Source organism: Pristiophorus japonicus, chromosome 3 (assembly GCF_044704955.1).
Source record: "Pristiophorus japonicus isolate sPriJap1 chromosome 3, sPriJap1.hap1, whole genome shotgun sequence".
Lineage (NCBI taxonomy): Eukaryota > Metazoa > Chordata > Chondrichthyes > Pristiophoridae > Pristiophorus > Pristiophorus japonicus.
Genome location: NC_091979.1, coordinates 227,133,238 through 227,156,964, shown reverse-complemented (window position 1 = coordinate 227,156,964; position 23,727 = coordinate 227,133,238). Strand labels below are relative to the sequence as shown.

General features: G+C 46.6%; 1 protein-coding gene and 1 long non-coding RNA gene across 3 annotated transcripts in view; one reads left to right on the top strand and one right to left on the bottom strand.

Moving 5' to 3' along the window:
* Positions 1-23,727, top strand: part of entpd1 (ectonucleoside triphosphate diphosphohydrolase 1) — a 96,563-nt gene that overhangs the window by 52,809 nt on the left and 20,027 nt on the right. The window contains exon 2 of the mRNA XM_070876347.1: positions 19,443-19,570. Coding sequence (XP_070732448.1) covers positions 19,443-19,570 — 128 coding nt within the window. The remainder of the gene's footprint in view (positions 1-19,442; positions 19,571-23,727) is intronic.
* LOC139260143 (uncharacterized) overlaps positions 1-23,727 on the bottom strand; it is a 73,664-nt gene that overhangs the window by 32,580 nt on the left and 17,357 nt on the right. Inside the window, exons 1-3 of one of the 2 annotated variants that reach the window (XR_011592722.1) lie at positions 12,074-12,218; positions 6,738-6,919; positions 6,082-6,527 (exon numbers count right to left, since the gene is read on the bottom strand). This is a non-coding gene — a long non-coding RNA (uncharacterized lncRNA). Of the gene's footprint in view, positions 1-6,081; positions 6,528-6,737; positions 6,920-12,073; positions 12,219-23,727 lie in introns of those variants that run through there. The other variant, XR_011592723.1, reaches the window with a different exon arrangement.

The following is a 23,727-nucleotide window of genomic DNA, read 5'->3' as shown; positions in this document are numbered from 1 at the left end:
AGATCAGCTGCACCAGCAATGCCTGTCTCATCCTACATGGTTCCACCTGCTCAAAGCATTAACCCTATCCCATCCCCACCCACCTGCCCCTCAGACACACAGTCTTCTTGGCCCCAGAGGGGAAGAAGGAGACTAAATAAAGGGGGTGAAATTGGGCTCCTTTCCGCCTCCCATTAGAATCTCCGGCAGAGGGTGGGAGGGGTGGGGGAACAGGGTGTGGCAGGATCACGACTCCCGCTAAATTCGGTGGGAGTTTTGCGGAGGCGAAAAGATGTTGCGCCCGGAGATAGTGATGTCATTGCCGTGCCCAGCATCCCGGTCACGCCCCGGATGTTAAATTCCTTCTTGCCCCCTGCTTGTGCTCCTGCTGTTACCAGAAACATGGAGAGGAGGCGACTTTCAGTCGGATGTCGGCTGGAGGAGCACTTTTTAAAGGGGTCAACATCCGCTTTAGTTTTAGTCAGCCACAATGCGGCCTTATTACTTTCACATTGGCCTTTTGACGGGAGGAGTTTCTTCTCTGAGGGTTGTGAATCTATGGAATTCTCTGCTCCAGCGAGCTGTGGAGGCTGGGTCATTGAATATATTAAAGGCGGAGATAGACAGATTTTTGAACGATAAGGGAGTAGAGGATTATGGGGAGCGGGCAGGGAAGTGGAGCTGAGTCCAAGATCAGATCGGCCATGATTTTATTGATTGGCGGAGCAGGCTTGTGGGGCCAAATGGCCTACTCCTATTTCTTATGTTCTTATGTTATGTTCTTGACCGATTTGAGCATTTTAGAGTTCAGCAAATGTTCTGGCTCAAAGATTCTTGCAATTCATTGAGGGGAGATTTGAAAGTGCAATATTTGGATCCTTTCATGGTGCTGTGCTGGCACTGGACTTCGCCCTCTAGCATCAACATCGGAGGCAACTGAGGCTCGGAGAAAGAGTGCAAAATGAAGCCAGAGTAGGAGGGCCAACAGGGCTGTCAGCAGGAGGCCGTACCAGCCCCCGCCCCAGGGTATTCTGGCAGCAGTTCTCCAACATCAATTTCACTGAGGAGCAGTGGGGACCAACTTGCCCTTTTCGTGCCGCCCGTTAGCACCTCAGGGGTGCACTAAGGGGGAGCAAACCGCTTTTTGCAGGGGGTGCGGGCCGCTATTGGCTTATGGGAATTTGCCCGGGAGTTAGTGCAGTAGCGGGTAGCGCCCCGAGCTGCCGCGTAACCGGCGATGACGTCATCGCCATGCGCAGCGACCCTTTTCCACCCCACAGCGGGTATTGTCCCACGGCCCGCGAGGCTGGTGCGTGCGGGCATCGGCGTAAGCCGCGCGGGTTGCGAAACGGGCCAAAATCCCCTTGCGGGGTGGAAGTTAATGGGGAGATCGCCAGCGCCCCTGACTGCCATCTTGGTTTTGCCGACTCTCCAGTCGGCTCCAATACTTGTACCCGAGCATGGTCCAGGCCGCCATCATGCAGCCCCACACTCCATTTTGGGTGCCGAACTGCAGCCCCGGTACCACCCTGCCCTGGTTCTAATGTCCTTGCTCAATGGCACAAAACCCACACGAGGCACATTCTATAGACAAGGTTACTCTATGACCTGAACCTTTATTCACAGGACCAAGAAGTGATGACCCTGCGTGGGACCTCCCTTTATATACCTGAATGACCAGGTAAGGAGTGTCTCCCACAAGTTCACTCCCTGTGGTCAAGGTGTGCATTGCTTAAGTATATACAGTATTACAGTGGTGTTACATAGAGGTTATATACATGACACTGGTGGCCCAGAGGAGGCCATCAGAGGCCTTGCAAAGTGTGCATCAGCCCTCCCCTTTAAGCATAGGGGAGGGGCACTGAAACGCGTCAGTGCTCCGTGAGCGCCAAGAGATTGCGCTTCATAAGAACATAAGAAATAGGAGCAGGAGTAGGCCATTCAGCCTCTCGAGCCTGCTCCGCCATTCAATAAGATCATGGCTGATCTGATCATGGACTCAGCTCCACTTCCCTGCCCGCTCCCCATAATCCTTTTATTCCCTTATCGCTCAAAAATCTGTCTATCTCCGCCTTAAATATATTCAATGGCCCAGTCTTCACAGCTCTCTGGGGCAGAGAATTCCACAGATTTACAACCCTCTGAGAGAAGAAATTCTTCATCATCTCAGTTTTAAATGGGCGGCCCCTTATTCTGAAACTATGCCCCCTAATTCGAGATTCCCCCACGAGTGGAAACCTCCTCACTGCATCTACCTTGTCGAGCCCCCTCTTTTATATGTTTCAATAAGATCTCCTCTCTTCTAAACTCCAATGAGTATAGGCCTAAGCTGCTCAACCTTTCTTCATAAGACAACCCCTTCATCTCAGGAATCAACCGAGTGAATCTTCTCTGAACAGCCTCCAATGCAAGTATATTCATCCTTAAATACGGAGACCAAAACTGTACGCAGTACTCTAGGTGTGGCCTTCACCAATACCCTGTACAGTTGTAGCAGGACTTCTCTGCTTTTTACTCTATCCCCTTTGCAATAAAGGCCAACATTTCATTTGCCTTCCTGATTATTTGCTGTACCTGCATACTAACTTTTTGTGTTTCATGCACAAGGACCCCCAAGTCCTGCCGTACTGCAGCACTTGGCAATTTTTCTCCATTTAAATTATAATTTGCTTTATTTTTTCTGCCAAAGTGGATAACCTCACATTTTGCCACATTATACTCCATCTGCCAAATGTTTGCCCACTCATTTAGCTTGTCTATATCCCTTTTCAGATTTTTTGTGTCCTTCTCATAACTTGCTTTCCCACCCATCTTTGTATCATCAGCAAAATTGGCTATTTTATACGGTCCCTTCATCCAAATCATTAATATAGATTGTAAAAAAAATTGAGGCCCCAGCACCGATCCCTGCGGCACCCCACTAATTACCATTTGCTTACTCCTGAGGGGCGGTAAAGCCAATTGAGCGGCCGGGGCGCAGGAAGTACCGCCCCGAGCAGGTTACCGTACCCAATCGGGGCACTGGGCAATTTCACCCCCAGTGTGTTCAAAGGCTCCGCTTCAGCAAGGCCGTGGTCACAGAGCTCTGCCACCTCCTGCAGCTACACCTCGAGCCTCAGACCAGGGTGACCACGGCATTCTCAGTGGCTGTTGAAGTCACTATCATGCTCAATTACTACGCCAGAGGATCGTTCCGGTGTGCAACAGGCGACATCTCCAACATCTCTCAGTTTTCTGTCCATTGCTCCATCCGCCAGGTCACTGGTGCTCTGTACAGAAGGAGAAGGAACTGCATTTCCTTCCCCATGACCAGCGAGAAGCAGCACGAATGTGTATGTGACTTTGCCAGGATAACGGGCTTCCCCATGGTGCAGGCCGCCAGGGACTGCACCCATTTTCGGCACCTCATAACAATCCTGAGATATTCCGTAACCACAAAGGCTACCGCCCACTGTGCGGTTGGTATGCGACCACACACGCTGAAATTGTGCAGGAAATTGTGTTGGGGAAATTGATGGGATTAAAGGCCGATAAATCCCCGGGTCCTGATAGTCTGCATCCCAGAGTAAATAAGGAAGTGGCCCTCGAAATAGTGGCTGCATTGGTGATCATTTTCCAACAGTCTATTGACTCGGGATCAGTTCCGATGGACTAGAGGGTAGCTAATGTAACACCACCTTTTAAAAAGGGAGGGAGAGAGAAAGTGGGTAATTATAGACCGGTTAGCCTAACATCAGTGGTGGGGAAAATGTTGGAATCAATTATTAAGGATGAAATAGCAGCGCATTTGGAAAGCAGTGACAGGATTGGTCCAAGTCAGCATGGATTTATGAAAGGGAAATCATGCTTGACAAATCTTCTGGGATTTTTTGAGGATGTAACTAGTAGAATGGACAAGGGAGAACCAGTGGATGTGGTGTATTTGGACTTTCAAAAGGCTTTTGATAAGGTCCCACACGAGATTGGTGTGCAAAATCAAAGCACATGGTATTGGGGGTAATATACTGACGTGGATAGAGAACTGGTTGGCAGACAGGAAGCAGAGAGTCGGGATAAACGGGTCCTTTTCAGAATGGCAGGTATTGACCAGTGGAGTGTCGCAGGGCTCAGTGCTGGGACCCCAGCTCTTTACAATTGAGTGTAATATCTCCAAGTTTGCAGATGTCACTAAACTGGGTGGCAGTGTGAGCTGTGAAGGGGACGTTAAGAGGCTGCAGGGTGACTTAGACAGGTTAGGTGAGTGGGCAAATTCATGGCAGATGCAGTATAATGTGGATAAATGTGAGGTTATCCACTTTGGGTGTAAAAACGCAAAGACAGAATATTATCTGAATGGTGGCAGATTAGGAAAAGGGGAGGTGCAACGAGACTTGGGTGTCATGGTTCATCAGTCATTGAAAGTTGGCATACAGGTACAGCAGGCAGTAAAGAAGGCAAATGGTATGTTGGCCTTCATAGATACGGGATTTGAGTATAGGAGCAGGGAGGTCTTACTGCTGTTGTACAGGGCCTTGGTGAGGCCTCATCTGGAATATTGTGTTCAGTTTTGGTCTCCTAATCTGAGGAAGGACGTTTTTGCTATTGAGGGAGTGCAGCAAAGGTTCACCAGACTGATTCCAGGGATGGCTAGACTGACATATGAGGAGAGACTGGATCAACTGGTCCTTTAAACATTGGAGTTTAGAAGGATGAGTGGGGATCTCATAGAAACATACAAGATTCTGATGGGACGGGACAGGTTAGATGCAGGTAGATTGTTCCCGATGTTGGGGAAGTCCAGAACCAGGGGACACAGTCTTAGGATAAGGGGTAGGTCATTTAGGACTGAGATGAGGAGAAACTTCTTCACTCAGAGAGTTGTTAACCTGTGGAATTCCCTGCCGCAGAGAGTTGTTGATGCCAGTTCATTGGATATATTCAAGAGGGAGTTAGATATGGCCCTTACGGCTAAGGGGATCAAGGGGTATGGAGAGAAAGCAGGAAAGGGGTACTGAGGGAATGATCAGCCATGATCTTATCGAATGGTGGTGCAGGCTCGAAGGGCCGAATGGCCTACTCCTATGTTTCTATGAATCCTCATGTCAATGCCCGCTATCCTGGCAGCAGCCATGATGCTTTCATCCTGCGCCAAGCCAGTTCTCTTCCAGCCACCACATGAAGCTCGCGGCTGGCTGCTGGGAGACGAGGGTTATCCACTCTCCACCTGGCTCATGACTCCCCTCCGCAACCCCAACGCTCCTGCCCAATGAGAGCCATGCTGCGACCAGGAGCATGATTGAGCAGTCCGAGTGCTGAAGCAATGGTTTAATTGCCTTGACCGCTCGGGAGGAGTCCTGCAGTACTCGCCTGAGCGGGTGGCCTTTTTCGTCTAATTCTGCTGCATGCTGCACAACTTGGCCATCATGAGGGCGCAGCCATTGCCACCAGGCATAACTCCACCACCTCAGGAGGAGGAAGAGGGAGATGAGGAGCAGGAACAGCACCGACGGAGGAGGCAGCCAATCGATCGGCCTTGTGGAAGGGCAGTCCGCGTCCGCCTCACCAGACTTCAGTTCCAGTGAATTCCAGGCCACTTCCCGGTTGCTCAGCACGTCCTCATTATTGCATCAATTTGTAATTCCATACTACACCCCAAAGCTGAAATGAGACACGGCACCAAATGTGTAACATTCCAGCAATTTTATCAAAAGACATTGTTTTTGATGACTGCTCAGTGTTCAGTGCCATTCGCAACTCCTCACATAATGGAGCAGTCCGTGTCCACATGCAGCAAGAGCTAGATGACATTCAGGCTTGGGCTGATAAGTGCCAGGCAATGACTATCTCCAACAAGCGAGATTCTAACCACCACCCCATGACATTCAACGGCATTACCATCACCAAATCCCCCCCATCAACATCCTGGGGGTCACCATTGACCAGAAGCTTAACTGGACCAGCCACATAAATACTGTGGCAACAAGAGCAAGTAAGAGACTGGGTATTCTGCAGCGAACTTGTCCTCTGGGGAACTGGCCCCCGAGCTACCCTTTCCCCTTGGCCTTGCTGCAGCCTGCTCATCCCTGGTGCATCACCCAGTGCAGACCCCTCATCTAAACTTGCCTCTAACGATCGCGTATTGCCAGTATGAGGTAGTGCCTGCGGGTGAGAGATGCAGTGATACGGTGCTTTGCTCCTCCTCCTCTTCTCCCTCCTCACTCTGTGGGGGGCTCAGGGACAGGCTGCTCATCTGGTTGCTGATTATCTGAAAGCATAAAGGCACAAGACTGGCGTTACTGTGCGGGCAGGGGGCAGAAATGGAGCAGACAGTATCAGGAGCTGGAAAGTGAGAAAGGCTTGTGGTATGAAAGGGAAGTTGGATGATAAAAGAAGAGGGGATGAAGATATCGTTGTTGCCCCAATGGGGTTGACATCACCGACGGCCATGGCGCCCACCACCTGCTGCCCAATGAGATGCAGCACAAGCTCCTCGTGTTCTGAGAGCTGCTGGAGCTGAGGTTCATCCCGCCTGTCCTCTGTTGCTCCCTCCTATTGAGGGCCATCTTGGCCTGCAAAAGAAAGGAACGTGTGTGAGTCAGAGTTCAGCTATGTATTTGGGAGATATATCTGCCGTCATTGAATAGCTGTGATTGTAGGCAAGGTGTGAGATGTGGATGTGAGTGTGAGATGTTTGATGGGTGAGTGGTGGAGGTCTGGTGCTTTGTGCACAGACTGAGGTTCAGATGCTGGTATAAGGACCTGTTGAAGCATGTACTCACCTTGACTCTGACTGAGGTCGTTGAATTTCTTCCAGCACTGTGTCAGGTTACGTTGCATCGTACTACTGGTCGAGACCTCCAAGGCTACTTCCCTCCACATTGCCCTGAAGACCTGGGGCACTGCCCTCCTTCGCTCCACTCCCACGTCCAATGCCTTGTCACTGGAATGACGAGCTCTCTCCCTGGAAGTGGGATCAGCCATTATAGTAGCCATCCTAGTAAAAGATCCTCTCGAAATGAGTGATCACAGTATGGTTGAATTTGTAATACAGATTGAGGGTGAGGAAGTAGTGTCTCAAATGAGCGTAGTATGCTTAAACAAAGGGGACTACAGTGGGATGAGAGCAGAGTTGGCTAAAGTAGACTGGGAACAGAGACTAAACGGTGGCACAACTGAGGAACAGTGGAAGACTTTTAAGGAGCTCTTTCATAGTGCTCAACAAAAATATATTCCAGTGAAAAAGAAGGGCGGTAAGAGAAGGGATAACCAGCCGTGGATAACCAAGGAAATAAAGGAGAGTATCAAATTAAAAACCAATGCGTATAAGGTGGCCAAGGTTAGTGGGAAACTAGAAGATTGGGAAAATTTTAAACGGCAGCAAAGAATGACTAAGAAAGCAATAAAGAAAGGAAAGATAGATTACGAAAGTAAACTTGTGCAAAACATAAAAACAGATAGTAAAAGCTTTTACCGATATATAAAATGGAAAAGATTGACTAAAGTAAATGTTGGTCCCTTAGAAGATGAGAAGGGGGATTTAATAATGGGAAACGTGGAAATGGCTGAGACCTTAAACAATTATTTTGCTTCGGTCTTCACAGTGGAAGACACAAAAACCATGCCAAAAATTGCTGGTCACGGGAATGTGGGAAGGGAGGACCTTGAGACTATCACTAGTGGGGTAGTGCTGGACAAGCTAATGGGACTCAAGGTAGACAAGTCCCCTGGTCCGGATGAAATGCATCCCAGGGTATTAAGAGATGGCAGAAGTTATAGCAGATGCATTCGTTATAATCTACCAAAATTCTCTGGACTCTGGAGAGGTACCAGCGGATTGGAAAGCAGCTAATGTAACGCCTCTGTTTAAAAAAGGGGGCAGGCAAAAGGTAGATAACTATAGGCCGGTTAGTTTAACATCTGTAGTGGGGAAAATGCTTGAAGCTATCATTAAGGAAGAAATAGCAGGATATCTAGATAGGATTAGTGCAATCAAGCAGACGCAACATGGATTCATGAAGGGGAAATCATGTTTAACTAATTTACTGGAATTCTTTGAAGATATAACGAGCATGGTGGATAGAGTTGTACCGATGGATGTGTATTTAGATTTCCAAAATGCATTCGATAAGGTGCCACACAAAAGGTTACTGCAGAAGATAAAGGTACGCGGAGTCAGAGGAAATGTATTAGCATGGATAGAGAATTGGCTGGCTAACAGAAAGCAGAGAGTCGGGATAAATGGATCCTTTTCGGGTTGGAAATCGGTGGTTAGTGGTGTGCCATAGGGATCGGTGCTGGGACCACAACTGTTTACAATATACATAGATGACCTGGAAGAGGGGACAGAGTGTAGTGTAACAAAATTTGCAGATGACACAAAGATTAGTGGGAAAGCGGGTTGTGTAGAGGACAGAAAGAGGCTGCAAAGAGATTTAGATAGGTTAAGCGAATGAGCTAAGGTTTGGCAGATGGAATACAATGTCGGAAAATGTGAGGTCATCCGCCTTGCAGAAAAAAAATAGTAAAAGGGAATATTATTTGAATGGGGAGAAATTACAACATGCTGCGGTGCAGAGGGACCTGGGGGTCCTTGTGCATGAATCCCAAAAAGTTTGCAGGTGCAGCAGGTAATCAGGAAGGTGAATGGAATGTTGGCCTTCATTGCGAGAGGGATGGAGTACAAAAGCAGGGAGGTCCTGCTGCAACTGTACAGGGTATTGGTGAGGCCGCACCTGGAGTACTGCATGCAGTTTTGGTCACCTTACTTAAGGAAGGATATACTAGCTTTGGAGGGGGTACAGAGATGATTCACTAGGCTGATTCCGGAGATGAGAGGGCTACCTTATGATGATAGATTGAGTAGACTGGGTCTTTACTCGTTTGAGTTCAGAAGGATGAGGGGTGATCTTATAAGAAACACTTAAAATAATGAAAGGGATAAACAAGATAGAGGCAGAGAGGTTGTTTCCACTGGTCGGGGAGACTAGAACTAGGGGGCACAGCCTCAAAATATGGGGGAGCCAATTTAAAACCGAGTTGAGAAGGAATTTCTTCTCCCAGAGGGTTGTGAATCTGTGGAATTCTCTGCCCAAGGAAGCAGTTGAGGCGAGCTCATTGAATGTATTCAAATCACAGATAGATAGATTTTTAATCAATAAGGGAATTAAGGGTTACGGGGAGCAGGCGGGTAAGTCTTATGTTCTTATGTTCTTATTGCCATCAGGAGATTCAGTTGCTCGTAGGACGCTTTCAGAGCCATCAGTGCTGAAAATGAGAATCTGTACAATGACACAACTGCCCCTTTAAGAGTTGGAATGAGCCATTGCTGAAGGCATGCACCTGAAATTCATGATCGCTTTGCTCGTGGCGCCCAACTGAGCTCATTAGCACGTGATTTAGCGCTCCACTTCCTTCCTGGGGTGCTAACACCCAATTTAGTAGAAGTTCAAAGTCATTTGGGCTTCAAACTAAATTAAGGTGGGTAGGGTTCAGGTGAGCGGAAATTTAAAAAGTCAAAGAGAAAGGATAATGCAATATTGCAGGGTAATGATAACCAGAGTGTGACAGGAAGGGACAGAGCATATAAACATTAGAGTGCATAAGAAAGTGGGGTCAGAGTGGGGAAAAATGGTAAAAAGATCAAATTAAAATCTCTTGTTATGAATGCTGCGTGCATTCAATTAAAGATAGATGAATTGACGGCACAAATAGAAATAAATGGGTATGATCTGATAGCCATTACAGAGACGTGGTTGCAAGGTGACCAAGGTTGGGAACTGAATATTCAGGGGTATTTGACATTTCAGAAGGTTAGACGGAAAGGAAAAGGAGGTGGGGTATCTCTGTTAATAAAGGATGAGGTCAGTGCAGTAATGAGAAATGATATTAGCTCAGAAGATAAAGATGTAGAATCAGTTTGGGTGTAGATAAGAAATAGTAAGGGAAAGAAGTCACTGGTGGGAGTGATCTACAGGCCCCCTAACAGTAGCTACACTGTAGGACAGAGTACAAATCAAGAAATAATGGAGTCTTGTAAGAAAGGTACTGCAATAATCATAGGCGTTTTTAATCTTCATACAGATTGGATAAATCAAATTGACAAAGGTAGCCTTGAGGAAGAGTTCATAAGAGTGAATTCAGGATGATTTCTTAGAACAATACATTGTGGATCCAACCAGGGAGCAGGCTATTTTAGATCTGGTAATGTGTAATGCACTATGATTAATTAATGATCTTAAAGTAAAGGATCCTCTCGGGAAGAGTGATCATAGCATGTTAGAATTTTAAATTCAGTTTGAGGATGAGAAATTTGGGTCTCAAACTAGTGTCCTGAACTTAAATAAAGGCAATTACAAAGGTATGAAGGCAGAGTTGTCTAAAGTGGACTGGGAAAATAGATTAAACGGTTAGACGGTAGATAAGCAGTGGCAAATATTTAAGGAGCTATTTCATAACTCTCAGCAAAGATATATTCCAGTGAGCAAGAAAGACTCTAAGAGAAGGATAAACCATCCGTGGCTAACTCTGGAAGTTAAGGATGGTATCAAATTGAAAACAAAGGCATACAGTGTTGCGAAGATTAGTGGTAGGCCAGAGGATTAGTAAATTTTTTTAAACCAGCAAAGGACAACTAAAGAAATAATAAAGAGAAGATAGATTATGAGAGTAAACGAGCAAGAAATATAAAAACAGACAGTGAGAGCTTCTACAGGTATATAAAAAGGAAGTGAGTAGCTAAAGTAAACATTGGTCCCTTAGAGGATGAGACTGGGCAATTAATCATGGGAAAAAGGGAAATGGCAGAGACTTTGAACAAATATCATGGTAGAAGACACTAAAAGCATCTCAATAATAGATAATCAAGTGAGTATAGGGAGCGGGAACTTAAAACAAAACAATCACTGTCATGAGAGAAAAAGTACTAAGCAAACTAATGGGACGAAAGGTGGACATTTCCCCCTGGACCTGATGGTCTGCATCCTAGGGTCTTAAAAGAAATGGCTGCAGAGATAGTGGATGCATTGGTTGTAATCTACCAAAATTCCCTGGATTCTGGAGAGGTCCCAGCAAATTGGAAAACTGCAAATGTAACGCCCCTATTTAAGAAAGGAGGGAGACAGAAAGCAGGAAACTATAGACCAGTTAGCCTAACATGCATCACTGGGAAAATGCTGAAGTCCATCATTAAGGAAGTAGTAGCATGACATTTAGAAAATCATAATGCAGTCAAGCAGAGTCAGCATGGTTTTATGAAAGGGAAATCATGTTTGACAAATTTGCTGGAGTTCTTTGAGGATGTAACGAGCAGGGTGGATAAAGGGGAACCAGTGGATGTGGTGTATTTGGATTTCCAGAAGGCATTCAATAAGGTGCCACATAAAAGGTTACTGCACAAGATAAGAGCACACGGAGTTGGGGTAATATATTAGCATGGATAGAGGATTGGCTAACTAACAGAAAACAGAGTCGAGATAAATGGGTCATTTTCAGGTTGGCAAACTTTAACTAGTGGGGTGCCGCACGGATCAGTTTTTACAAACTATTTACAATCTATATTAATGGCTTGGATGAAGGGACCGAGCGTAACGTAGCCAAATTTGCTGATGATACAATGGAGATGAGGATGAATTTCTTCTCTGAGGGTCGTGAATCTTTGGAATTCTCTACCCCAGAGAGCTGTGGTGGCTGGGTCATTGAATATATTTAAGGTGGAGATAGACAGATTTTTTAACTACAGGGGAGTCAAGGGTTATGGGGAGCAGGCAGGAAAGTGGAGTTGAGGCCAAGATCAGATCTTATTGAATGGCGGAGGAGGCTCAAGGAGCCAAATGGTTGACTCCTGCTCCTATTTCTTACGTTCTTATTAGCGCCTGACACTAAAATTTCAAAAGTGAATGCTGAATTTCTCCCCCAAAGTTTGAAACTAAAAAGGAATCATTTAGTGCCTACAGTTGGTGATACACAATGCCAGGACACTGGTCAAGAATTATTGAATGGTACAAAAATGAAAATTAGAAATGGAAAATGGGAGCATGAGTGGAAATGAGGAAAATAAATTGTGACGCCCTACACCCTAGGTCTCATACACCATGAGCACAGACCCGTGTTGTCTCACCATTCTGGCTGTCTGACCAGCAGGCTTCGAGTATTTGAACGTTCGATCACACTTGTGCGACATTTCTCTCAGTAGATTTCCACATATAGTTTCCAGAATCTCTCCAAACCAATGTGAACTGTCTTTGAGCAAGGCTCCAGATCCATTCCTGATTCAAGTATAAACAGCTGTGTTACAAACAAACATCTGAATAGTTCACAGCAGGAGAAGTTAATTAGAAATTCCAGGATGTCACGAACCTCCTGGTTGTGAAGTGAGAGCCTTGCGTTTACTTCCTATTAATTCCCAAAGTGCTCACAATTATTATTTCCATTTGCAAGCTGTTGATTGCAATGAGCCAGTAGTGGCCACATCTGTAGCAATTGTCGAAAATAGTGACGATCGTAGCTTGGGGTTACTCTCTCATTGCAGCTGCAACATTAAACATAACAGATGTCATAGGGAGACTGCCATAGGGATGAGGAGAGAATGGTTACAGGGGGGTTGTGAGGAAATCCAGGAAGATGCTGAACTCACAAAGGCTGCTGCACTCCTCTCAATTCAACATTTTAACCCCTTTGCCCCATGTTTTCCCTGGTCAATGCCTCACACATCAAATCCGTACACACTGTGCATGCATTAGCTCGCACACTGTGCTCTAACTCAGTCATTTCACCCCTATTAAAGGTAAATTGTGCAATAAACTGACACCTTCTGCAATAGATGGCCTGGAAGGGCCCCGGCAGTGAGGCAGGAGGAGATGAGAATGTGCTGCCCCACCCAAGCTCAGCCATCTTCCATTGATACATGCTCTTCCAGTCTCCTCCCTCAACCACCTGCCACCTTGGCTCCCTCGCGGTTTTCGAAAGCCTTGTGAAACCTGCCCCTGTAGTCAGACTCCACCCTCTATCTACCGCTATTTCTCTTCTTCCCCTCCTCCTCCTTGGGTCCATTGTTTATTTCACTCTGAAAAATATCTGTTTGTATGTGAGGAGCAGAATAGAAATGTAATGTTTTAAATTAATACCTAGGATAAAGTACCACAGAATAGACTATTTAGCAAAATTAAAACCATTGGGATTAAAGTGGCAATGGCTGCATGGATATGGCTAAGGGACAAAATGCAGAGAGTAGCATTGAACGGTTGTTTTTCAGACTGGAGGGAGGTGTACAGTTGTGCACCGGGGTCGATATTTGGGCCACTGCTCTTTTTGATATATATTAATGGCTTGAGGATGCAGGGCATAACTTCAAAGTTTGCAGATGACACAAAGCTTGGAAGCTTGTAAACAGGTGAATAGGAACAGACTTTGGTGGGGGACAGAAAGAGACTGGTGGAATGGGCAGGCACATGGCAGATGAAGTTTAATGCAAAGAAGTGTGAAGTGATACATTTTGGAAAGAAGGACAAGGAGCGACAATATAAACTAAATGGTACAATTTTAAAGGGGGGTGCAGGAAAAGAGAGACCTGGGTCTTCACATACATAAATCTTTGAAGGTGACAGGACAAGTTGAGAAAGCTGTTAAAAATGCACACAGGGCCCTGGGCTTTATAAATAGAGGCATCGATTACAAATGCAAGGAAGTTGTGCTAAACCTTTAAAAGGGCCTCAACTGGAGTATTGTGTCCAATTCTGGGAACCACACTTATGAAGAATGTCAAGGCCTTGGAGAGGGTGCGGAGGAGATTTACTAGAATGGTGCCCGGGATGAGGGACTTCAGTTATGTGGAGGGACTGGAGAAGCTGAGGTTGTTCACCTAAGAGCAGAGAAGATTTTGAGGGGATTTAATAACTGTGTTCAAAATCTTGAAGTATTTTGCTAGAGTAGATACAGAGAAAGGGTTTCCAGTGGCAGGAGGGTTGATAACCAGAGGGCACAGATTTAAGATAATTGGCAAAAGAACCAGGGGGAAGATGAGAAGTTTTTTTAATGCCGTGAGTTGTTATGATCTGGAACACGCTGCCTGAAAGGGTGATGGAAGCAGATTCAATAGTAACTTTTAAAAGGGAATTAGAATAAATACTTCAAAAGGAAAAAGAACAGGAGAGTGGGACTAACTGGATCGCTCTTTCAAAGAGCTGGCATTGGCCGATGGGCCAAATGGCCTCCTTCTGTGCTGAAAACGTCTATTATACATGTTGGGCCTGTCCCAGGCTTACCCTGTCCTGTAAGGCTTGGTTAGACTCTGGTTCCTGTGTTGTTGTTTGACAATTACTGCCTGGTTGCCCTTGGTGAGGAATTAAAGAATAATGTAATGTGGAAATATCACATGGAAAGAATGTTGTTTTTCCTTTGGAGACAGAAGGTATTGTTTGAAGTGGCTCCAAGCTGCATGGAGTAATTGTAGCTGGAGGGAATTCCTGCACCCGTCTCAGCTCAGAGACGTCATATAAAGTCTGTGTGTTGCTATGAACCAGGGTCAAACTGCAAACATCTCGGAGAGTTTCCCTCCTAAATGCTCCCTGTAGATTAGACTTGAAAAGCAGAGAAAACCCCATCTCGAGCAGATTGGCCTGTGCGGACAGGATGTCAGACACTAGCATGATTCATTCTGTTTTGTAAGGCTCTATATACAGTTCTAATTGCAGAATTGCCTCTGATTAATTATTCAGATCTTCAGACACATTTTTCACGGGAACATAAAATCCTGACTGCTCACCCTGTCCTCAGTCCCATTGCCATGACAACATAAAAACATAAGAATTGGGAGCAGGAGGAGGCCATATGGCCCATCGAGCCTGCTCCGCCAACACAAATGATCGTGGCTGATCTTCAACCGGGCAATTAGATTGGAAGAAAAAGAAATGCTTTTGCAGTGAGAGTGCAGAACTGTGTATTAAAGAGCAGCTGTCACACACAACATGAACAACTTGCATTTATATAATGCCTTTCACATGTTAAAACGTCCAAAGGCACTTCACAGGAGCATTATCAAAATTAATGCCACATAATGAGATATGAGGACAGGTCAAAGAATTAAAAACTTGGTCAGAGAGGTAGGTTTTAAGGAGCATCTTAAAGGAGGAGAGGATGAGGGGGTTTGGGGAGGGAATTCCAGAACTCAGGGCCCAGGCAGCTGAAGGCACAGCCGCCAATGGTAGAGCAAAGAAAATCGGGGATGCGCAAGAGGCCAGAATTGGAGGAGCGCAGAGATCTCGGAGGGTTGTAAGGCTGGAGGAGGTTACGGAGATAGGGAGGGGCGAGGTCATCCAAGGATGAAAATTTTACAAGATCAGTGGCAAGTGTCCAGTTTGTTCGTGTGTCTCATCACATCTCGTCTCATCTCATGGTCCTGCTGCTGAGCTCAAAGCCCCGTTCCCTCTCTCCATCACGGGTTTGGTGGCAGTATTTGGCCAGGTGGGGACAGATCACACTGTTGAGTGTCTCGTTGATTTGGGAAAGTCTGTAACATTTCTACACAATGTTTGAAAGGTCTTTTCACAGTCTGCCTTTTTTATTATTGGCCTTTTTACTCATACAAGATTCTGAGGGGGATTGACAGAGTAGATGCTGAGAGGTTGTTTCCCCCTGGCTGGAGAGTCTAGAACTAGTCTCAGGTTAATGGGTAGGTCATTTAAGACAGAGATGTCTATGGTACATGGTCAATGTCTCTGAGCCATACAAGAGGGCTACAGACTATGAACTTGGTGGTAGATTTGAGGTCCTGATCTTTGAATACTCTGGACCATGTACAGTAGACACTGGAGAAATACCACCAATGATGCCTCCGCAAGATCCTACAAATCCCCTAGGAGGACAGACCAACATTAGCGTCCTCGACCAGGCCAACATCCCCAGCATTGAAGCACTGACCACACTCGATCAGCTCCACTGGGCAGGCCACATTGTTCGCATGCCAGACACGAGACTCCCAAAGCAAGCGCTCTACTCGGAACTCCTTCGTGGCAAACAAGCCAAAGGTGGATAAAAGAAACGTTACAAGGACACCCTCAAAGCCTCTCTGACAAAGTGCAATATCCCCACTGACACTTGGGAGTCCCTAAGTGGAGGAAGTGAATCCGGGAGGGCGCTGAGCGCCTCGAGTTTCATCGCCGACTGCATGCAGAAAACAAGCACAGGCAGCGGAAAGAACGTGCAACAAACCTGTCCCACCCTCCCTTACCCTCTCAACGACTGTCTGTCCCACCTGTGGCAGGGACTGTGGCTCTCGTATTAGACTGTTCAGCCACCTAAGGACTCATTCTAAGAGTGGAAGCAAGTCTGCCTCGATTCTGAGGGACTGCCTATGATGATGATAAGACAGAGATGAGGAGGAATTTCATCACTCAGAGGGTTGTGAATCTTTGGAATTCTCTGCCCCAGAGGGCTGTGGATGCCGAGTCTCTGAATATAATCAAGGCTGAGATAGATTGATTTTTGGGATCTAGGGGAATCACGGGCTATGGAGTTCAGGCGGGAAAGTGGAGTTGAGGCCGATGATCAGCCGTGATCTTATTGAATGGCGGAGCAGGCTCAAGGGGCCGTATGGTCTACTCCTGCTCCTATTTCTTATGTTTTTATGTTCTTAGCCCTGAAATAGGGAGTCTCCCCTCCCGGAACAGAGTCCTGCTCACTGGATGAACCATAGACGGCAGCTTGCTCGATTCGCAGCGCTAATCATGTAAAAGCTACGGCACCTTCAACACAGCACAAAATCACCACTCAACGCTGAGATCATGGTATTAAGTTAAATAGTGCCTCATTGTGTACAGAACATGAATTGAATAAATATAACACTGCACACACGAATCAGGAGAGTGTGATTAGACTGGGTGGGATATTGAAGGGTGAGGCGAGAGTGGTATTGGACTGGGTGGGATATTAAAGGGTGAGGGGGAGAGTGGGATTAGACTGGGTGGGATATTAAACAGTACAGGGAGTGAGGGGGGAGAGTGGGATTCGACTGGGAGGGATATTAAACGGTATGGGGATTAGACTGGGTGGGATGTTGCATTTGATCCATTTATTCATCACATCTCTTGCTATTGTGGCATTTTCTGTGATCAGAGCAGGTGAAGATAATGCTTCAAATAGGTACACAGGACTGTGATCATTTGTTCAAATCTAAATACAGATTAGTTGTACTGAAGGGGTTAATGGTGCTGTGACATGTAAAAGGGACCTTACCTATCTGGGGCCAGTGAGACTGACTGTAATATCAGGAGAGCACTTAAAGCAGTTGTCCCTTTAATATTGAAAGCAGCTCATCAGTCAGCTGAGCACAGCACTGTCGCCACAGCAGCAAGTGAATATGGGAGTGCGGCACATTCTCAGCAACATTTGTCCTTTGTGAGTGCGCAGAGTCCTTGAGAAAGATAACTATGTGCATATAACCCTGCGGTTGAGGGAAGGCAGCCTGATAGCACCACTAGAGCTGATACCCACTTGAGAGTGACCCATCTGCAGGGTCTGCTCTCTGTATATGGAGCAGGTTGTTGAAGGAATTAATTCGGAAGTGTTGTTCAGACGCTCCAGGAAATCCAGGCTGCCCGACCTGAGCCGGAGCAGTCTCGAATGCACAGTGAGTAGCTGCAAGTCTGTGGGGAGGGAGTGCTTTAAAGCCAGGGGCGCTGGCTGCTGATGGATTGATTGGTTTATGTTACAGGTGAAAGAGCTGCTGATATCAGACAGCCCGGCAGCAGTACCACTGTGCCTAGTGCTCCTGTGTGTGACAAACCAGTGTTTCCTGAACATGTGTGGAGAGAGAAACGTTGGGTTAATGTTTCAACTGTGTTCTGACAAAGGGTCATGAACCTGAAATGTTAACCCTGCCTTCCTCTCTCCACAGGTATTGCCCTGACCTGCTCAGTGGTTCCAGCATTTTCTGTTTTTATTTCAGAATTCCAGCCCCTGCAGGAAATGTGTCCAGATCTGTGTCGTTCTCTGAGCTCCAAATCCCTCCACCTGTCAGTGGGCAGATGCTTTGAGCGTAATTTACAAACACCAAGGGGGAGAAATTGCAGTTTTGTGCTCCAGGAAGGAACGAGAACACTAAATCAAACACGAGCAATTCCTTTGGAACGCTAAAGCTAACAAGAGGGACAGTAGTGGTGCAGCGCTGCACAATGTCGAGTGCAGTACTGCCGGGATCGGGGACTCCTTCCCCCTCTTAAAGGGCCGGGCCATCGCTGCAGGCTCTGCATGAAATCGATGTCCCTCCTCACCAACAACACCCTTAATCCGCGACACTCAGCCCCAAGCACTCTAACAGAGTGCAGGGCTCATCAACCGCAGCTGAAGAAAATCGTGAAAAATTTACCTTATGGCTCCAAACAAATTTTATAATGATACAAGCAGCCTTACCTTTAAATAGCGCCCCCAAGAAGCCAGCCTCTCTAACGACGCCTCCTGCAGTTGCCGGTGTCGACGCCCAGCGATGCTGCAGGGGACAGAACCGAAGTTCGGGTCTGGGGCACTACCAGGCCATTGCACAGCCAGATGACGTCACGATCTCCGGGGTGCAAATGATTGAGGCACCCGGGGTTACAGCCGCCACAAACCTCCACGGCAATTCCGCAGGCGTCGGTACTCTCGCCACGCCCGGTTGCGCAGTCCTTATTTTTATATCATGTATTATATAAAAATAAGGACTGAATGCGTGACTTTAAAATGAAGACTGAATTATGCTGCTCGCCCTGATCCAATTATCCCCTCCCCTTAAACCATGAAGGCGTGACTTGTTCTTGACTCCTATTTGGAATGTCAAGGGAAGTCAATGATTAATTTAGTAAGAAGAAGCCAAACCTTCTTGAGTTCTTTTCATTAAAGTCAACAACCAGTAAGCACCAAAAACCACTGAGATCATTTTCTCTAGCTGTCAATTTGATTGTTTGAAGGAAAGAACTTGCATTTATAAAGCACCTTTAACATATTCAGGGCATCCCAAAACACTTCACAGTCAATGAAGTACTTCTGAAATGTAGTCAGCGTTATAATGTAGGCAAACGTGCCAACCGCTTTGCACACACAAGGGAATGTTCCAAAAACAACAATGAGAAACATGACTAGATAATCTGTTCTGGTGGTGTTGGTTGAGGGATAATATTGACCAGAACACATCAGGAATGGAAGGATATGGTGATAGGGTGAGATGGAGGTGTGGGAGGAGTCTGGTGTGGAGCATAAACACCAGCACAGACCCATTTGGCCAAATGGCCTGTTTCTGTGCTGTAAATTCTATCTTTTTAAAAAAAAAAACAGGAAACAAGACAAAGTGAAATAGAAATCCACTGAAAGTGAGGGACACGTGAACGGGGAGGTCGAGACCGGGAGAAGTGCCGGGACTATGCTGAGCCTGAGCCTGAGCAGGTCATTCGAAGAACTTACCGAACCTATCGTCATTCTGTTTAGCTCATGCCATGCGCTGTTTCCTTCTTCATTTACAGGAATAAAACAGAAGAACCCATGGCACAGGCACCTGATCGCAATCATCACCGTGCTGATGGTGGTCGGAGTAGTAGCATTGGTGACAACAGCTGTCGTACAAAACAGGTCACTCCCACAGAAACTGAAGGTAATTGCGAGCACCATCAGGAAACTTCCAATGCTTGGTCAGTGATGTGTTGTCCATCTCTTCTAATGTCCAACCTAAGGTGCTGTCTCCTGGCCATGTTTTATTATTATTCATTATTATTCATTCTCGGGATGTGGGCGTCACTGGCAAGGCCAGCATTTATTGCCCATCTCTAATTGCCCTTGAGAAAGTGGTAGTGATCCACCTTCTTGAATCGTGCAGTCCGTGTGGTGAAGGTGCTCCCACAGTGGAGAGGGAATTCCAAGATTTTGACCCAGCGACAATGAAGGAACGGCGATATTTATCCAAGTCAGGGTGGCGTGTGGCTCAGAGAGGAATTTGGAGGTGAGGGTGCTCCCATGCGCCTGCTGCCTTGTCCTTCTAGGTGGGAGAGTTTGCTGGTCTGGGAGGTGATGGTGGAGAAGCCTTGGCGAGATGCTGCAGTGCACATGCTAACTGCAATTGTCTTGGGCTTTAATGCTCTGTTATTGTAGCAGTAAGTCACGACCAGTTTCACTGAAATACTATTGTGGATTGTGAACCAAACAGTTAGAATCAGAGAATTACATAGAACAAGGGTTCTCAACCTTTTTGCTTCTGCTGCCGCCCCTCCGTGTTACAAAAATTCCATGGACCCTCTAACACAAGCCAAGTATGTTTTCTGTATAAAAATTAGTTATACTGTTAAATATATTGATGATTATTTTTGTTTTACTTACTGAATGTGAAATTTGTTGCTGGTGCTGAGCAACAATCCTGTCAAGATGTGGAGGCTTCTTTGAAAAATTCAGTAAAAAGTGGGAAATGATTGACCAATAAGTCAAAAAATGCTGCAGAGACAAAGTCCGAAAGGGGAAATGGTGAACCAAAACATGCGGAAATTAGTAAAAGGGGGGAGTTAATTAGCCAAAAGCCAAAAATAATTTTCAGAGACTTAAGTCCAAAGTGGGAAATGGTGAATGAAGTGTCTTCCTGAAGAGAGTATGGGTGGGAGCCTGGAATGACCTTGGTTAGTGAATTCCCATTGTTCATTTCCCCCAACTCGTACGCCGCAGTTGCACACGTTTTGTTCCAGAGATCTGAGTCCAATAGAAAAAGCATATCTAAAATGGCAAAATGACCCTTCCTCAATTTCCAAGAGGGACTGCTACAGACACATGCAGAGCAAAGCACAGAGAGACCTTCGCCAGATACAAGATAAATGGTGGCAGACGAAAGCAAAGGAAGTGGAACATTATGCTGAAACTCACAATACAAAGATGTTCTTCAGCGCCATCAAGTCAGTCTATGGACCATCAAAACCCAGCACCACTCCACTCCTTTCAGCAGATGGCAGCACTTTGATCAAAGAGAGGACTGGCATAAATGAGAGGTGGAGTGAACATTTCAGCAATCTTCTTAATAGACCTTCAACAATGAATGAAAAAGCACTTGACTCCATATCCCAGCAACCTATCAAAGAAGATCTTGATCTTCCTCCCAGCATGGACGAAGTAAAGAAAGCCATCAACCAGATGAGTACAGAAAAGATTCCAGGAAAGGATGGAATCCCTGCCGAAATCTATAAGGCAGTAGGCCCAGCAACTCTCGAGGCCTTTCATGACATAATAACCAGCATCTAGGAAGAGGAAGACATGCCACAGGACTTTCGTGACGCTATGATAGTTTCCCTCTACAAGAACAAGGGCAACAAAGCAGACACTGGCAATTACAGAGGAATATCGCTTCTGTCCATTGCTGGGAAGATCATCGCCCGCATAGTGCTGAACCGACTCATAGCTAGTGTCTCAGAAGCAAATCTTCCAGAAACACAATGTGGCTTTCAACCTGGTCGGAGCACAGCATACATGATCTTTGCACTCGGACAAGTGCAGGAGAAGTGCATTGAGCAGAATATGGACCTGTACGCTGTATTTATTGACCCCACTAAGGCCTTTGATACTGTCAACAGAGCAGCGCTGTGGTTAATCTTGACGAAACTCGGGTGTCCAAGGAAGTTTGTCCACATCATCGAGCTGTTTCATGACAACGTGACAGGTGAAGTGCTCTCAGAAGGCACAACCACGGCCCCATTTGCTATCTCCAAATGAAGTAAAACAAGGTTGTGTAGTCGCTCCAGTTCTGTTCAACCTATTCTTTACCTGCATCTTGAACTATACCATAAAAGACTTGGAGTTTGGGGTCTACCTGAAATATCGATTTAGATGGTTCGCTGTTCAACCTCTGCCGCCTTGCTGCAAAAACCAAAGTACGGAAACGACTCATCCTAGAGGCACTCTTTGCTGACCACTACTTCCTCATGGCACATAAGGAGAGTGACCTACAATTCATACTCAGCAAATTTGCTGAGGCAACAGAACTGTTTGGCCTAACCATCAGCCTTAGTAAAACTGAGATTCTCTATCAGCCTGCCACTGGCACCACAGCACCTGCTCCCACAGTCTCCATCGGCAGTATACAACTAAAGTCAGTAGACAGCTTCAAGTACCTTGGCAGCACCATATCAAGTGATGGGTCCTTGGACAAGGAGATTGCTGCAAGGATCTGTAAAGCCAGCCAGGCACTTGGTCGCTTGCACACTAAGGTGTTGAGTCACCACCACATCCGACTGTCAACTAAACTGTTGGTGTATAGAGCAGTCGTTCTCTTATCTCTCCTTTATGGATGTGAGACCTGGACACCCTGCAGGCGACACACCAAAAAGCTGGAAGCTTTCCACATGCGCAGTCTCAGATCTATACTCCACATACGCTGGCAAGACCGGGTGTCAAACCTGGAGGTTCTGGAGAGAGCACAATCAACTAGCATTGAGGTGATGATCATGCGAGCCCAGTTCCGGTGGGCTGGACATGTCATCCGCATGGATGAGTCAAGGATCCCTCGTCAGCTTCTTCACGGTGAGCTCTGTGAAGGCCAAAGATACCAGGGGCGCCCCCCGCAAGCGCTACAAAGATTGCATTAAGGCTAACCTCCAGTACTGTGGCATCCGACTAAAGGACCTCGAGATACAGCAGCTAATAAAATCCAGTGGCGAACCCTCATGAGGACTGCCTGCCAGACCTTCGAAGAAAGCCGATGTCAACGCCTGCGGGACACTAGGGATAGACGACATCAGGTGGCAGTACTGTCAGCATCAGGCACACTAAACTTCCCTTGTCCGGTGTGCAAGAGACTATGTGCATCCAGAATTGGCCTATACAGCCACTTGAAGACACATGCCATTGATGATTAGCACAATCATCATGCGAGCCCAGTTCCGGTGGGCTGGACATGTCATCCGCATGGATGAGTCAAGGGTCCCTCGACAGACTACCAAGAGGATTTCCCCCAATTCGTACAGCCGCAGTTGCACACGTTTTGTTCCAGAGATCTGAGTCCAATTTCTTCCGGGAGTGGCTGGTTGGAAAGTGCTGGCGCTGCCCATGCTATTTGGCTGCACTGGCCCCAATTGAGCAAGGGAAGTGGGTGAAATGGTGACTCCAGTGCTGGACCGGATGAGCAAACCCAGTGTTCCGTTAATGTTCGGGTCGGAACATCGGATCTGCTCTGGGTCAACGGCAGGTGAGGGGCTTGCTGACTAGGGAGGGCAGTACCAAGCCTGCAGGCTGTGCCTATGCCAGAAGGAGTGACAGCAGGAAAGCGGGTGACCATTTTCCGACTTATAAATCTGCGAGTTCGCGACTGATCTTCTTGGTTGCGACATTTGGGCTAACCAGGGCGAAGGGGCACCCGGTGTCTGTCCCCGAAACCTATCGAGGCGGTCCTATTAAAACCGCGGGGACCAAGGCTGCCATCTGTGGGTGCACCAGTCACTTTATCTTAGTGATTGATTGATTTTCAGTTCACCAATCGGCACTTCTGGGGCACTCTGGTCGGATGTGTTTTGAACAACAGTGGTCCCAGCACTGATCCTTGTGCAACCCTACTTTCCACCTTCTGCCACTCTGAATAGCTACCCTTTATCCCCGACTCTCTGCTTTCTGTCTTGCAGTCAGCCTTTCTGCTATTTGTCCCTGACTCCGCATGTTCTGACCTTATTCATTAGTCTGTTATGTGGCACCTTCTCGAAGTATCGATGGTATCGAGCTTCTTGAATGTTGTTGGAGCTGCACTCATCCAGGCAAGTGAAGAGTATTCCATCACACTCCTGCAGGCAT